The sequence below is a fragment of the Ursus arctos genome, unplaced genomic scaffold, assembly GCF_023065955.2.
Source record: "Ursus arctos isolate Adak ecotype North America unplaced genomic scaffold, UrsArc2.0 scaffold_26, whole genome shotgun sequence".
In the NCBI taxonomy this organism is placed as follows: domain Eukaryota; kingdom Metazoa; phylum Chordata; class Mammalia; order Carnivora; family Ursidae; genus Ursus; species Ursus arctos.
The window spans coordinates 43,526,390-43,542,730 of record NW_026622941.1 but is presented as its reverse complement, the minus strand read 5'-3'; the positions used below and the strand labels follow the sequence as shown (position 1 = coordinate 43,542,730).

General features: G+C 47.4%; 1 protein-coding gene across 3 annotated transcripts in view; it reads right to left on the bottom strand.

The window, feature by feature from the left end:
* NCKAP1L (NCK associated protein 1 like) overlaps positions 1-16,341 on the bottom strand; it is a 39,268-nt gene that overhangs the window by 7,091 nt on the left and 15,836 nt on the right. For 2 of the 3 annotated variants that reach the window (XM_026501662.4, XM_044385419.3), the window contains 16 exons: positions 15,859-15,968; positions 15,564-15,696; positions 15,083-15,164; positions 14,843-14,901; positions 14,263-14,408; positions 13,013-13,145; positions 12,607-12,726; positions 10,383-10,528; positions 9,953-10,084; positions 8,636-8,854; positions 6,757-6,887; positions 3,975-4,072; positions 3,773-3,866; positions 3,535-3,617; positions 3,153-3,233; positions 347-440 (listed from right to left, as the gene is read on the bottom strand). In XM_026501662.4, coding sequence (XP_026357447.1) covers positions 347-440; positions 3,153-3,233; positions 3,535-3,617; positions 3,773-3,866; positions 3,975-4,072; positions 6,757-6,887; positions 8,636-8,854; positions 9,953-10,084; positions 10,383-10,528; positions 12,607-12,726; positions 13,013-13,145; positions 14,263-14,408; positions 14,843-14,901; positions 15,083-15,164; positions 15,564-15,696; positions 15,859-15,968 — 1,861 coding nt within the window. Of the gene's footprint in view, positions 1-346; positions 441-465; positions 593-3,152; positions 3,234-3,534; positions 3,618-3,772; positions 3,867-3,974; positions 4,073-6,756; positions 6,888-8,635; positions 8,855-9,952; positions 10,085-10,382; positions 10,529-12,606; positions 12,727-13,012; positions 13,146-14,262; positions 14,409-14,842; positions 14,902-15,082; positions 15,165-15,563; positions 15,697-15,858; positions 15,969-16,341 lie in introns of those variants that run through there. The other variant, XM_044385420.3, reaches the window with a different exon arrangement.

Sequence of the window (16,341 nt, the reverse complement as noted above, 5' to 3'; positions counted from 1 at the left end):
CGAAATCTTACGTGACTGCGGCTCTCTCTCTCATTGCTTCATTTGCACTAACCTGATTCCCCTACTAGACTGTAAGTTCCTTCGAGTCCTTGCTGAGCATTAAAGAGACCCTCACTTAGTATTTTTTAGCAGATGGACAGGTCAACTGGTTGGAACCTGGCTAAGAGTCTAAATTGCCTCTCTCAAGTATTTTCTGGGGGTTAGGGACCACACTGAACGTCTTTCTTTAGCTCCCAGCTTAGGTCCTCGGAATTCACAATCCCAAATAAAGGCTTCTTTGACATGGACATTTTCCCACCTGAAAATATGATCGGAGCCCTCCCTTGCCCACTTTCCCCAATTTTACCGGCTTTCAGATTGGCAATGGCAGCCACCAGGGCTGGGTCAATGTCACAGCCCACTCCTGCAGCAGAGGCCAGCTCAAAGATACTCAGGGTCACCTAGTAGAGAAGAAAACAACATCTTGGACAGGATTCCCAGGAGAGAAGTGTTTGGCAGAAGCTACAGGTAGTTGGGATTCCTGGATCACAGTTCTTAAACTTCCGATGTACTCTCACCTTGTCTAGGTATTCCTTTCACGGCTCTCCCTAACCTACGGGGGGGAAGCACAAATGCTTTTGTTCGGTATTTAGACACTCCATAGTACAATTGACTTTCTCAATCTTTTTTCCCCACGTGCTTCCTACAGTCAGTGCAGTCAGGGTCATTGATTCAGCGTCTCCAAACTCCAAACCTCGCTTCCTGACTTCCATACCTTGGTGCGTGGGTTTCCCTCTCCTACAGCGTTCTTTCCTGCTCTCTACTTATAGCTAAGTGACACCCGTGCCTTGAGCCTTGGCTCAAATCTCATATTGTCTCTGAAGCCCTCCTTGAATATCTCAGCCCAAACCCTTCTCTCCCTCCTTAAAGGGGCACCACTGACTTAGCATGGATCACACACCGGCCTGGGATGAGCAGTTATCTTTTCAGAGAGGAGGTGAGACCTACGGCTTGTCTCGCCACCTAGAAAATAATCCTTTAAAACCTCATGGCCTCTGAAGAGAGACAAAGGCCTTGGAGTGAGAAGATCTGGGCTCAAATCCCAGGACCACCACTGTCTAAATGTTACTTCACCTCTTTGAGCCTCAGTTTTCTCATCTGTAAAACGGGGATAATAATACCTTATTATTTTGTGGAGTTGTTGTGGAGATTAAATTAGACCACATGTGTAAAACACCTACGCTCCACACTGAGAGTCACTAAAAGACCAATAAACGTTCTTCCTTTCCTTCTCTTCCTTTATCTCAAAGCCAGGAACTTTTCACTTCCATTTCTCCTCTTTGGTTTTTGGTTTTTTGTTTGTTTGTTTGTTTGTTTGTTTGTTTTAAGATTTTCTTTATTTGAGAGAGAGATAGCATGAGCAGGTGGGGAGGGGCAGAGAGAGAGGGAGAAGCAGACTCCTACTGAGCAGGGAGCCCAATGTGGAGACTCGATCCCAGGACTCTGGGATCATGACCTGAGCCAAAGGCAGACACTTAATCAGCTGAAGCCACCCAGGTGCCCCCTTGTTTGAGATTTTAAAAAATTGTTTTAAAATGTTCTGAGAGATTGGGGGCCTGAGTTGTTCAGTCAGCTGAGCGCCCAACTCTTGGTTTTGGCTCAGGTCGTGATCTCAGGGTTGTGAGATCGAGCCCTGTGTTGGGCTCTGAGCTCAGCATGGAGTCTGCTTGACATTCTCTCTCCTTCTGCTCCTCCCCACCTAAAGTAAATAAATAAATCTTTTTTAAAGGGTGTTCTGAGAGAACAAGGACAGTGTTTCCAGAGTAGAAGACTGAGTGGGGTATCTCATGCAAAGATCCCTACAGACATACCCATCTACACATAGAAGGCAAACCTTTGCCACGTTCTGCTCTGCCCTTTCTTCAAATCCCCTACAGCTAAATGAGCGTGCTCATGGTGACCACGGCTGGGGAGGTCAGGGGCCTGGTCCACAACCTGCGGTGCTCTGGAGGAAGAAAGGGTGAACCGAAGGGGGTCTTATTTTCTCTTTCCGTAATCTTCGCACTCCTCTGAGGCATAACAGAATCTGTGATGGACAGGCCACCATGCCCCTTTCTCTGCTCCAACCTGCTTATTTTTACAAGCAGGCAGAGCCTAAAACTCAGTGCTGCCCGGGGGATACAGGTAGACAAGCTCCTGACAGGTCCAGAGCATCCATCCCCAACTATCGGCAGCTGCCAGAAACCCGGGTTCTCCATAAAAGAACTGTCAGAAGGGGCAGCCATCCCAGCGAAACATCAAACCCACATAGCTCCCATGACTGCTTCATCCTTAAGTTTGGGCAGAGGAAAGGGGAGATTTCACAACTCTTTTGATCTCAAGGTAAGGAAGTTTTTCCTCGATATCTAATTTTAATTCTTCCTGCTGACCAGTTCCCTCTTAATCACAGACGTCTCTGTGAAAGGAATCAGCTGTAAGAGAAGTGGCCTGCTCTAGGCGTTTGAAAGCCCTTGTCCCCAGCCTTTGGCTATATATCCTAAGTAAAGGCTTGTGTGTTCCAGGTTTTTCAAAAGACAATGAGATGCTGCAGAGGTGTGGGAGGGGCAGAGAACCAGCTGTCTTACTCGGGGTGCCTGCAGAAGCCCTTCCTCCTTACATCTCTCTAGTAAATGGGGGCCCGAGCCCCGTGACATAGACATAAAGGAACCAGAAGGTTTCAGAACTAGGAGCAAGGAAAGGCCAGAAAAAGGCAACTCTGAGGGTAGGCAGGGTGGGAGGGGATGGAAGCAATAAATCTTTTTACAAAACAGTACCTAAGCTCTTGACTGATGAGGGGACCTCTGGCACGTGGCTCTGTATCTAATTTGCACACTTTAGGTGAAAACCTACAGATACTATCCTAGATCTTAGCTTTTTCCAGTAACGTTTCCCCAGCGCCCACAGGTCAGCCAGGCTTCCACGTCTCTGCATCCCCTCGTGTCTCCCCAGCTCTGCCCTCTCTCTTCAAGAATATTGTCTGACCAGTGCTCCTCTCTCCACAAAATCTCCCCCAGTACTTTCCTATTCAAACGCTGGCTCATCCTCAGAGCTCCCCCTCCCTTACAAGATCCTGGCTACATGCTTCTCAACAACAAAAACTTCCTAAGTGGATTCTACTTCGCACTGTCGCATACCTTGATGTCTGTGTCCGGAGTGACAAACTCCTTCAGGCACTCAATGGGACCCATAAGAAATGGGCAGTGGGAGGAGAACACCTGGAAGGGAGAGAAGATAAATGAGTCCCCAGGACAGCACTAGCACCTTCAGAGATAGACGGAAACAAACAAACAAAAGGGCCTCGACTTAGATAAGGACCCAGCCAGCCTCCCACACCATCCCTGTCATCCTGCGCCTAGGTGTCCTCCACTCGTCTATCCCCAGAGATCTTCCAGGACCTCTACCAAATTAAGTTTCTCCTTTCTCCTCAATGCTCACCACATGTTCCTATGACTTCTCATACAAACCCGGCCCTCAGAGCGTCGGTGATTCTGGGGCAGCCCTTTCCCCACAACTCACCTCCCGAAGTCCCTCTTGGGCCATGGCCCGAAAAGTGAGGATAACTCCGATGATGGTCATGCGCTTCAGCACGTTATCAGCCCCTGAGGAGAATGAAGGGCATCAGAAAAGTAGAACTCGGGAGAATAGTGATGGTTTTGCTTCTGCAGACCCAGCCTAGCCCCCCGATCTCCCCCAAAACCCCTGTCATCCGCAATGCGGTTCCCATAGTTCCTTCTCCCGTGAGGGAGGGGCTCACCTGTCAGCTGGGGCAGCAGAGAAGCCATCAGGTCTGCCTTGCTGAAGTTGGATCTGATCTGAACAAGTACATCCATGTTTTCCACCACCAGCTTCTGCAGCCAGGACACAGAGACATTCAGCAGGAAAAGACGAAACCGTGGTACCTCTTCCCCCCGGTCTCCTACTCCTGCCCCTTCTCCCAAGCCTGGCTCCCACAGTACCTTCAGCTCCACAATTTGAGAGGTCACATGCCACATCAGGTTTTCACTCAGGAACTTCATGCCATAGGGGCCCAAGAGTTCAGCCAAGGCCCGCATCTCTGCAATAGAGTTACAGATGTTCCGGGGGGCACTGGGGCGTTTACACCACAAGTAGAGAGTAATCTGAACATTTACAATGTCTTTCATCCAGGAAAGGAAGTGGGAAGTTGGGGAGCAAAAAGGGGCCTGAAATCCTACATTCAGGGGACAGGTCTGGCCTGCCTGTGAGACAAATGACCTTCTTCCCTCTGGTACTCACACAAAGATGTAACACAAGTGATACTTTACATTCTTGCAGGAATCTATACTTTTCCAAGTCCCTTTATGTGGTACCTGGGTTGTTCTTGCTGGGCTAGCTGTACTAACCTTATTAGATATAAGAATTTAACAAGTCACTGACCCTTTCCGAGCCTCAATTTACTTCTCTGTAAAATGAAGAAATCAGTATCTGCCCTGAATACTTCGCAGAGTTGATATGAGAGTAAATAAGATACCATTATAAAAACCTTAGAAACTTATAAAGGTATTTATGATTAAAGGATTAGTGTTCTGATCGTTCCTGACAGCCCTCTGAAGTATATGGCACATCAGTCTGGTTTAACAGACACGGGGGAGTTAAGTGCTTGTCCGAGGTCACTTAGCCAAGTCAAGGGCTGGTACCTGAAACCCAGTGCAACGTCCGACTGCCCCTTACTGTAGATATCACAACTGGTTCCTTATCGAAGGTCCGGGGTTTTCTATGTCCCCCCCCCTCCACTTCCCTCACTGCCCAAATTTTCCTCTCCTTGACCTACCTTTTCTTTTTCCTAATCAACACACATCCCCAGAATCCCGGTTGTTTTTTCCTCTGAATCCTTCTTCCTCTAGTCTGCCCGGATGCCTTACCGGTCCCTACCCATCCTGCTTCTGGCCCTCTGTGAACTAAATGAAACCTGCCTGGGGAAATCCCCTGTTAGAAACGCTAGAGACAAATCCAAATAGGAAGGAGCTCCGGTGATGATCTTCGGCCATGGGCCATCCCAGCAGAGAAAACCATAAAAGACAAAAGTAACACAAGAGACCAGTAACAGAAAAGTGAGTTTAACATAGTTAATAAAAGGTCAGCAGGGAAAGAAATCAAGAGTCACCCTCTAGTCCTTGAAGTTAGGACTCCGGCTCTCCCTGGAAGGTAGATCTCGGGCTCTGCCAAGGACAGAGGAAGTGGAACTGGTCAGAGCCCTGTCTGGACGAAATACTACTCATTTTTGGCCTCTCCTATTTACAGTAGGAAGAACTGAGCTGAGAACTAGAAAAAAGACCTCCCACCTGGTCAACCCGCTAATGCTGAAATGGCTGACAGAGAGGGAGGAAGAGCAGCCGAACTGCCTGCCCTAGAGAGAAGACACCGACCCACCAGTTCGGATCCGCCAGTCCTCCGTACTCTAGCTTTCTCAACTCCAGGCTAGTAACCCTGGGCCAGCCTTGTCTTTCCATCTATCTATTTTTACAGGAGCATGGCCCTGTCACCATGGTAACTCAGGGAAATTGGGGTGGGGGTGGTAGAGGGGGAACCAGCCTTACCTCCTGCTGCTCATCAGTTGTCAGCAAGACCTAAAGCTGATTTTAGATGCTGCCTACAGTTTGTGGGTGCAGTTGATGAGAGGGGACGTCTGAACCCTCCAACAAGCAAAGAGTAGGGTCCGCTTACTGATGCAGTCCGGATGAGGGTGAGAAGGGGACGGAGCTGGACAAGAGAACTGTGCACTCTCTCATCACACCCCCTCCCCCGACCAAGGAAGGGGAAGAATGGAGAAGGCAGGGTCACGGAAACGTCCTCCACCTGCCCCCGGCACCACGCAGGACCCATGACTTACAGGGAGGTGAGAGGAAGGAAGAGGCACAATGATAGTTCACCAATCAGTCAGTGAAACAAATCCATTAGAAAGGACCTGTATGGCTGCCAGCCCTCTTTAAAAAGAGAACGACTCCCCAACTCATTTACTCCACAACCCTTACCCACTGGCCTTGAGACACCAAAGCACTTCTACACACTGGGGGCACCACTGCATATGATTAAGCACCCAGGTTCTAGAATTTGACTGCCTTGAGTTGAAATCCCAGTTCTACCATTTAGGAATGGGTGACCTTGGGCAAGCTCCTTAACCTCTCTGTGTCTCTATGTCCTCATCTGTAAGATGGGGGTGATGAGAGTACCTATCTCAAAGAGTTAATATCTGTGATCATTCCGAACTTAGCCCACAGTGAATGTCATCTGTTATTTTATCATCATCGCTATACATTAGCAACCCAAGCTCTGGCTAAGTGAGGCCCTAAAATTTATCCCTAAGAAAGAAGATGCCATGACATCAGACCACTATTTAGTAGTTCCAAGTATCAGAATGTCCTCCTATATTTATCCTTTAGCCTTCATTGTATGTCTCACTCTTTATTCTGTGTGGAAATGGAAAATAACTATTCACCACCCTTCTAAAAATAAACCCTTTCAGTGACTCGAGTGCCCGTGCCTAGCTCCTACCTTCCCTCATTTTCCCTCTCTACCTGCCCCCCCCAGACCACTCCTCAATTCTGGGTCTCACTTAGGATCCCTTCACTGTCCCTAACATGTAATCTCACAGAGATGCTGAGGAGCGTACAGAATGAGCCTCTGGGAAGGTAGGAGAATTTAGATGAGTTCTGTAGGCTGAGATCCGTACTGAGGGGAAGGGCTCAGTTCCTTGACAAGCAGACCAGGCCCTGGGCTCACCAGAGATGTCAGAGAACTCCTCTGCGCTGAAGTTCTGCTCCCCCTCTCTGGGAAGGCTGATGAAGGCCTGCATGGCTGGGGAGAGGATGATGGTCCCGCTGCTCGCCTGTCTAAGCAGACTTTCTAGGTACCTACAGATCGGCCAAGAAAGCACCCAAGATTAGCATTCAGTCTTTTCTCCCTACCATCGCTCCCTACCACCACAGGGCTCAGGAAGAGAAACTCTGCCAAAGGCTGGGGTGGGGAGAAGAGACTTCAAAGAAGACAGTAAAACACTCTAATTAACACCCCAAGCTATTGGCTCAAAAACAACTGGCAGTAACGTGACTCTGCTTCTCCTCCAGTCTGCAGGGTATTTCTCTGGGCTGTCAAATGTAACAGTGTGCATTCCCCTCCCTCAGCCCCTGTTCTTTTTCCAACTATTCTCTCCCTCACCCTTTGGCCTTTCTCTGTCAGGTAAGACAAGCCCAAACTGACGAGAAAAAAAAAAAATCCTGCTAATTGGGGTCTTTTCAAACATACTTAGCCTCCACCTCTCCAGTGAGAACGTTGGACCGAGAACTTAGGATTCTGGAAGTGGATCCTAAGTCAGACCTCCTGGACAGACAGAAGCCTCATGAATACTGGTCACCCAGTCTCCGGATACTCCCCCCTGACCTCCGGGGAAGCTGAAAAGGGCTTTAACCACTGTCAGCGAAGGAGGGCGTGGCCAACCCGTGCACTCACCCAGCCACTAGTTCTGGGCCTAGGTCCGACAGAGGTCACAAGCTAACCACAGGTGGGCTAAACCCAGCCATCAAAATCAAGTTTGTTTTTTCTTTTGATTTGAATTTGTTGTCAAAATTTTGAACCTTGGAGATTTTATATTAAAACTAAGGTTTTAGTGGGAGGTTACAGGCGGCAGCCACCATCAGAGTAGCACCCCTCTTTAACGGCTCCGTCTTCCCCTAACCCACAATATCCATTCACCTTTCCTGACAGGCCCTGTTGGTATTTCTACTTGCAAACCTTGTCTCGGTCTTTCCCCAACTCGGGATACTTTGAACCTGGCTCCTGCTGAGCTGATATTGGAATAAGAGCGCCACCCAGTGGCAGGGGGAGGTAGGAATCCAGCTCCTTTCCATCCCTAAAATCTCAAAGGAAACACTAATTCCTACCTCCTCTCGTTTGTTTGGAGAGGAGGCCCCTTTCTTATTAAAGACAATCTGCTAGACTTGACATGGTCATGTCAGAGGTGAAGCAATAGTATTCTGGAGATACAGTGTTAGACAGAATGGTCTTCAGGGAGAGGAGCTGAACAAAAAGAGAAATAAAAGAACTGCAGAAAGAGGAAGAGAGAGCATTTGAAATTAAAACAGTGAGAATCCAGAAAAGGAAGATTAGGAACCGGAGATTAAGAAGAAAAAGGTCAGGGGCACCTGGGTGGCTCAGTCAGTTAAGCGTCCAGCTCTGGATGCCGGCTCAGGCTCAGGTCATGATCTCAGGTCGTGGGATGGAACACTGTATTGGGCTCCGCGCTCAGCAGGGAGTCTGCCTGGGACTCTCCCCTTCTCCTTCTGCCCCTCCCCCCACCTGCACAAAAGCACACGAGGGTGCTCTTTCTGAAATAAATAAATAAATCTTTAAAAAAACGGGGGGGGGGAAAGGGTTCTGTTGCTACAGAGTAGACAAGAATGGATGCTTCATGGAAGGTCCCCCACGGACAGAAGGGGGTCTGGGCTTGCCCCCGCTCACTGCTCTAGTCCCAAAGCACAAACAAGCCTCTGTTTGAGCGTCTATGACCCTGGGAGCTAAAATACCTGGGCCCGAGTTCTGACCCTGTAAAGAAGACAGCGCTAACGCAGAGGTGAGGCAGTGGACCAGGGTAAGCAACACCGACCAGTTTGTGTAGAGAGTGGTGATGGTCTGTTCCCCACACGAATCCAGTGGCTGTGTCTGCTGCAGGAGGGCATTGCGGATGACTCGAGAAACATCTGCACCCACAAACTGGGCCAGTGACTGTATGAAACTGACATACGCTTTGACTCCTGCCAACAGCTCAGACGGCCTTGCAATCTCCTGGGTCGTGGCGTTGTAGCCAGCCAGCCACACGATGGCTCTGGGTGACACAAATCATAATCACGGTCATAATATTGAACACGGTAACAGCACATTTATACTATGTTCCAGGCGCTGGGCTATGATTTAACTACACACAGTATCTCCTTTAAATCTCACAGCAAGCCAATAAGGTAGGTACATTTATCATTCCTGCTCTGCTCAAACCCTGCCAAGGCCTCCCATCTCACTCAGAATAAGAGTCAAAGTGCTTACGATGACACAGAAACACCTGCATAGTCTGCCACTCCCCCCACCTCTCTAACCTCACATATGACCCATCTGTCCCTGGTTCCTTCTGCTCCAGCCCTGCTGACCTCCCCTGTGGCCCCCGAACATTCCAGGCAGGCTCCTACCTCAGAGCCTTCGCACTGGCTAGTTCCTCTACCTAGAATGCTCTTGCCCCAGAGAGTCACACACTTGGCTTCCTCAATTCCTTCAGGAGTTTGCTCAAATGTCACTTTCTCAAGCAGCCCTTCCCTGGCAACTCGAGTGAGGCAACATATTACAAAACAAAACACAGAAGACTAGGGGCTTATTCAAAATCCTTCTTCCGCTCATTTCCCTCAGTGCTACCCAGAGTGCTCAATTCCAGTACCGGGAATGTTCCTCGGACTTCAGGAGGCAATGGAAAGAGAGGCACGGTGGGAGGAAGGGAATCTATTGTATGGAAGCCTATGTGTGTCAGGAACTTTGTACTCGTTATTTATTACCTTTAATTTTATACCAATTCTCAATTACAGGTAATTCTCATTACGAGGTAAATATCATTATCCTTATTTACAGGGTCAAAAACTAAGGTTCAAACAAGTCAGAATCCCTGCTCCAGGGTCTTGGCCAAGCGCCAGGATGTCAATACAGGTCTGCTGACTACAAAAGTCCTGCTCGCTCTACTGAGCCAGCAGTGATCAACTCTGGTTGTCTCCCAAAACCACCTGTAGAAGTTTCGGACCCTTTTTGTTAGTTAGACTTTAATAAAGATACTTGAGGCCTATGCCAGATGGACTGCATCAGAATGACCACCAAGACGAATCTAACAGAACCCAATTTTCGGAACGATCGTACGAGGCCTACGTAGAAGACACGGAAAGAGAGGTACCTGTTGAGTCTGGCCTCCAGATGGCTGCTGAGATACTCAGAAGGGAAGATGGTGTGTTCAAACACGGAGAAGCTGTGTACATGATTCATTGTCAGCGCCAGTTCTGTCAAGTTTAAGTGCAGCTTGTCCATGCTGGGAAATTGAGAAAGTGCAATGAGCCTAGATTACGGGTCTGGCACTACCTGCTAGTATCTGGGGAGGATTTGTCCGGCCCATGGCGCTCAGACCCTTTCATCTTCTAGGACCCCTGGACCAGTACGCACTGAAGCTGCCTTCAAAGGCAAAGGAGAAGATGCATATGTGAGTGCCTTTGCCTCTCTGTCGTTCCCCGCCACCACCTCCACGTTCTCGTGCCGTGTCACCTTCCCTCTTCCCTGCTCTGCCTTCTTTGAGGAGTGCCCACCTGGCCCTCAAGGGCCCAGGTCCTCACTTGGTGACAATGCTGCGGTTCTTCCGGTGACTCTCAGCTCCCGGCTTGTCCCTCTCGGGCTCTCCTTTTCTGGGGGTCTGCTTCTGCTTCATGGCTTTCTTATTCTTGGCCTTGCTGATGGTCGTGGCGCAGTGCTTAGGTAGGAGCTGCAGGAACAAACGCAAGGGAGTAGACAAATGCCATTCCTTCCTAGAACTGACAAGAAGCCCACCTAACAGGTCCTTGTTAGCCTCTTCTTTCATTCTTCTACCTTTCTCTCTCTTTCCTTCCAGCCTCTCTTTCTCTGATGGGGGCCCATTTGAACTGCACTCACTTCTTTCATTTTTCACTAAATACCCCTCATGGTTAGGGCTCAAAGTTCCAAAATGGCAGTGTGTCTTATGGATCAGATCATCAAGTCCCCACCCACATCCTGAGAGAGAGACTTTCCTGATGGAAAAATTCAGGTAAAAGGATAGGATCTAAGAGCTCCGTTCAACTGCACTTTCTCGCATCTTCCAACCTGGGAAGACAGTAGTTTTTTGCTTGTCTGGAACAACCATCTACATCCGCACTTATTCTGTCCCATGGAGTCAGCTACCCAAACTACCACAGCTCTCCACAGACTCAGGGCTCACAACATGACTAGCACTCTCTTTCCACTTCTTTTTTTTTTTATAAGACAGCATATTTCTTGCTAGTTAAACACCAATTCTGCATCCCTTCTCATCACCGAGATACCCAGTCAGCTGCACAGAAAATGTGAGATAGAATTATATATATTCTGGTATCTCCTTCAAGGTAATCATCTTAGAATTCTCTCCATTTAACCCAATGCTGTTGAGCATGGGCAGAGCATGTCTGGAAACTCCCCATTCGGAATTACTCTCAGAACAGCGTTAAGAGCTGTGAGAAAACTGGTTTTGTTACTTCACAGTCACACTAAAAGATGTGACACTAAAGATACGTCAACCCTGAAATGGTGCCAAAATGTAGTCGATTCTGAAACTAGTTCCGAAAAGACGTAAATCGATTCGTAATGGCAACATCACCAATTATTTATCAGAAATGATAACTTTGGAGGGGGCAATACTCACTTGGTTGCAAAAGTTCTGGTGTGTGTGAAAACAGTTCCTCCTATCACGTTTTTGTCATCCTCGATAGAGCACTGAGCAAATCTCCTTAACTGTGCCCCTTGCGTGTAGTAGGTCTTCAAATCGAGGGATGAATGTACTTATAACCACATTTGTTACCTTCTTTGCATCATTATTTAAATTTCTTTCTGACATGTATTTGTATTCCTTTTTCCCTTAAATCAGGATATTCCCCAAGGGCAGAGATTATGTAACTTCCTTCTGGGGCCCATCCCAAAACCCAGCACAGAGCTTAGTGCCCAGTAAGGACCAAATAATAGAGTGGGTAACTCCTACTGAGAGTAGTGTACTGAATAGCTAACATGCTCGACTTCATTTCATCTCTGTGGCACCCCTGTGAAGGAACTATTTTCATCCACATTTTACAGATGAGAAGATGGAAAGGTTATGTAAGTAATGATATTAACTGTTCATATGTACACACACACACACACACACACACACACACGCATCCTGGCTCATCCTTCTACCAAAGTTGTTACAGAGCCTGAGTCAAGCCCAGGAAGGGTGGGTAGTCTAGGAAACCTAAAAGACTCCAGGGCAACAGCAAAAGAAGCTCCTCATTTTCAAATTTTCTGAGATTTAGACTGAGCTCATCATGGCCAGGTGCTGTGAGTCAGTCACGGGAAGGGAGAGGGGGGGAACAAGCAGACAAGGACAAGAAAGCAACCTTGAGGATAAACACAGAGGAGGTGCCTGGAAATGTTCACAGAGCCCCAGATTAGAGTACAGATGGACAGAAAGGTGAGACAAGATGGGTGATGTAGGGGGCCACTGTCCTAACTACATGTACACAGGGCAGAGAGAGGAGGGGAAGAAATCAGAAAGTTAACTCATCTCTCAGAACTCTTCAAATGAGAGCACAGATTTTGCTGGTGTGCAGCTGTTCAAATAAGAGTATTTTTAGACACTTCCATCTAGTCCTGAGGGAGTGAAGACTGAAGGATTACACCAAGAAAAGAAACCTGCCATAAACTCAAGTACACAAAAGCCCTAGCCCTACTTGGGAGAAAAGGTTAGAAACCCAGCATTTGAGAGGAAGATGAGGTAAACAGAGAGAAACTGAAACAGAGACAGAAGTCTGAGCCTACCTGCTCGCTCAGGTTTCGTTGTTCAGCACAGATCTCCAGGACGCAGTTGCTGGTCTGCTTGGCCAACTCTTCCAGGAAGGAGTTGCAGTGATGCAGGCCATGGTTCCTCAGGTGGGGGTACTTTGGGAAAGAGGAAGCAAGGAAGAAATTGTCATCACCAAGACAACCACTTTTTCCTCATAATCTGCTCTGATCCCCTGGCCTGAGCCACCACTCCTTCTACAGAAGAAAAAACTGAGACCCAGAGAGAGGACACGTTCTACACCAAGCTGAGATATTTAGGGACACGTGTCACATATCTATGTACCATTCTTATGACCAAAATCAGCCCTTGGAATTGTGTTTTGGGGAATAAGGATGAAATGTGATTAGAGAGAGGGCAGGGCTTGGCATTCAGGGTACCCACCTCCTCTGGGCACATCTCATGAGTGCAGTGGACAAAATGAGCACAAATCAGGGGGAAAGCAATGGCATAACGCAACATGGTTGGTTCCTCCAAGGTCATGGCAAACATCTTCTCAAAGGTGCGGAGATGGAAGCTGCAGGAAAAGGGGAAGGAAACTTAAAACCAGGATTGAGGAGCTGGTCCCTTTGAGATGGAAAGAATATTCATTCTTTCAACAAATATTTATTTATCTTCACCCTGCCCTCCTTCATTTCCCTGCTCTTTTTTTTTTTTTTAAGTAAGCTCTCCGCCCAACATGGGGCTTGAACTCATGAACCTGAGATCAAGAGTCATATGCTCTACCGACTGAGCCAGCCAAGTGCCCCACATTTCCCTACTCTTAAGGCAGGCAAGAAGCCAAGAAACTTAACACTTTTAGACTTTTATACTGGACCTCATGGCAGTTTAGTTCTGATCTTCTTCCCTTCCTTTGTACAAAACTTGCTATTCCTCCCGCAGAACCTCTGCATGATGTGGGCCATTCTTCCTAATTTCGAAGTCCTTCAGTAATATTAATCCACATTCCTCCCAAAATTCAACCACTCAGGCTCCAGAAAACTTTCTCAGGTTAATTCCATGATACTAATCTTTCCTCAACCCTATATCCTCATGGGCAGAGCATGTCTGGAACGTCATGCACTCTTTACACACTTTCTTATGTTTGCTATTAATATGTTGATGTCCTTTTCACATGTGGGTGTTGCATCTCCCCACCTCTACTGAATGCAGAGAGCAGAGTCAACATACTGTGTCGTTTGTTTGATCTAGCAAAGGACAGAGTTGTGTACAACACTGGTCACTTGATAACTGCTGAATGATACCGAAGGAAGACAAACTAAGTTTCATTCTCCAAAGGCCCTATTCTCCAGCTCTCTCAATTATCTTCAGCTCTCTCTACTAAAATTCCACATTTTCCATGTCTCTTTTAAATCACAATGTCCCAAGAATAAAAAGACGCTGGAGAAGGTTCCAAAGATAACAACGTGGGAAAAGCCATATTGATGAATTAGCCCAGATAATTATCCTAAAGAAAGCCAACACAAAAGGAAACCACCCGCAAATTCCTATCACTTGGAAGAAGCTGGAATGAGTGAGTTGGAGCGTCTGCCTCTAAGGAGGTCTCAAAGAAAACAAGGATTCCCTAGCTGTTCTCCACAGAGGCCAGGGAAGAGATCAGGCCAGATGATAAAGAGCTCTGCATAAGGACATACCAGAAAGTAGACAGGTCAGAAGTTTCCACCAGTATATTCTCTACTGAGTCCAGCATTCGGGAGTGAAAGACAATGAGATTCATCACCTTGGCCAAGTCAGGGTTCTCGTGCAGGTGCAGGGGAGCCTTAGCCACACTGGTATAGGCCTATGGTTGGAGTTAGGAAAAGAGTGGAGAAGAACAAGATAAATGAAAAGGACGGCTTGCCTTGGAGCTACAGTTCAGCTAGGGTTTGTCCTGCCAATCAGTTTGCTTTTCTTTTCTTTTTTTTTAAGATTTTATTTATTTATTTGAGGGAGAGAGAATGAGGGAGAGCACAAACAGGGAGAGCAGCAGGCAGAGGGAGAAGCAGGCTTCCTACTGAGCAGAAAGCCCCATGTAGGACTCAGTCTCAGGACTCCAAGATCATGACCTGAGCCAAAGGCAGATGCTTAACTGACTGAGCCATCTGGGCGCCCCTCAATCAGCAGTTTTCAATGTTGAATCACTCTGTACAGGAGAGTTTAGGAAAGAAAACGAGAAGGGATTGTTGAGGAGGAAGAACCCTCAGAATGGGGAACCATTAAAAGGAACAGACCTACCTGTAGACGGAACCAGTCCAGCCTCAATCCAGAGAATTCAAATTTCTCTCCACTCTCAACTGCAAGAAAAACAGAAGTTTAAAAGAAAACAAAAAAACAGCACCCTATATCCAACTCCACAGAAGGGTAGGTCCTTTTCAAAGTCATCTTGTCCTATTCCTTGGCTCGAGATCAATATTTCTAGAACAAAAGATGTTCACCCTTATAGAGACCTTTCCTCCACCAGGTGCCTCCAATTACCTTGCTTGAGATTCAGGGAGGAGAGAGTACTGACGAATGAGGACATGATAATGGACTCCTCCTCAGGACACACAGACAGGTTCTGAAAGAGAAGTTGGAGTTGCCATCAAGCGGGTAGATGTTCCACCAGGACAGAAACAAGGACCACAAGGCTCACTCAGTGTGTGAAAGTACAAGAACTGCCAAGCACCACCAACAGAGAGAAAGAGCTAAGCAAGAGATGGAGGGACCTCCTTGGCTTCCCTGCTATGCTAACACCCAATTTCTCTTTTTTTCTCTTCTATTCCTATGTAGCTTCATGTAGGAGGGGGAAAAAAAGACTACAGAGATTATTAGTCTTCCCCACCTTTTAACAAACATACAGAGGAATAGTGGGCTTTTTGACACACAATCTACACAGCATGAGATTCAGCCAGGGTGGCCCCAAGAGGAAATGACGGGATCTCCCTGACACTTCCAAAGCAGGGGCGACTGAACTTACTTGAATGATGTCGCTGAGCACGAGGGCATCAAATCTAGCCAGGTACTGAAGGTGGTACTGCTGGATCACTGTGATGTGTCTTCGGACCAGAGCCCTAATCTCCTCCAACAAGAAAAGCAGTTCCGCAATGCTCCTGCAAGATCGAGGGTGAGGACAGGGAGATTTTGAGACTAGAAATATCAACTGAGACAAAGGCAGTGCAGACACTGAGACCTCCTGCGGCCATTTGAGGTCTCCCTGTCCCTTCCCCCCAGTCCATCCAAGGTCAAGACTCTTAACCATGTCGAGTACTAACGAGTCAGCATAGTCCTCAGGGGTCTTTGTCTTGGTGACGTTTTCGGTGTGGCGAACCAGCCAGGTGACCTCATCACGAATGAAGGACAGAGCCATGAAAACATAAAGGGCCTAAGGAGAGGACAGGGACTATGAGAATTTTCAACTTGAAAAACAGATTTCAGAGCCCAGAGAACTATCGTGATAATCCTCATACGGATACGATTGTGTAGCCACATCAGCAATAGTGTCCGATAATAAACACAGAGACCCACATGGTTAAACATGTGAAACAGAATCAGACATGTACATATGTTGACATGGCTCACAGCCAATACTTTTTCATCCCTATTAAATCTTAGAAATATTTACTAGGCATTCATGTGGTTTGAAAAAAAAGAAAAAGCAATCTCTGTCTTCAATTAGTTCACACTCAAACAGAGGATAAGACAAGTACACAAGTGGCTATGATATACTAACCCCCTGATGGTGCCCAAAAAAGAAA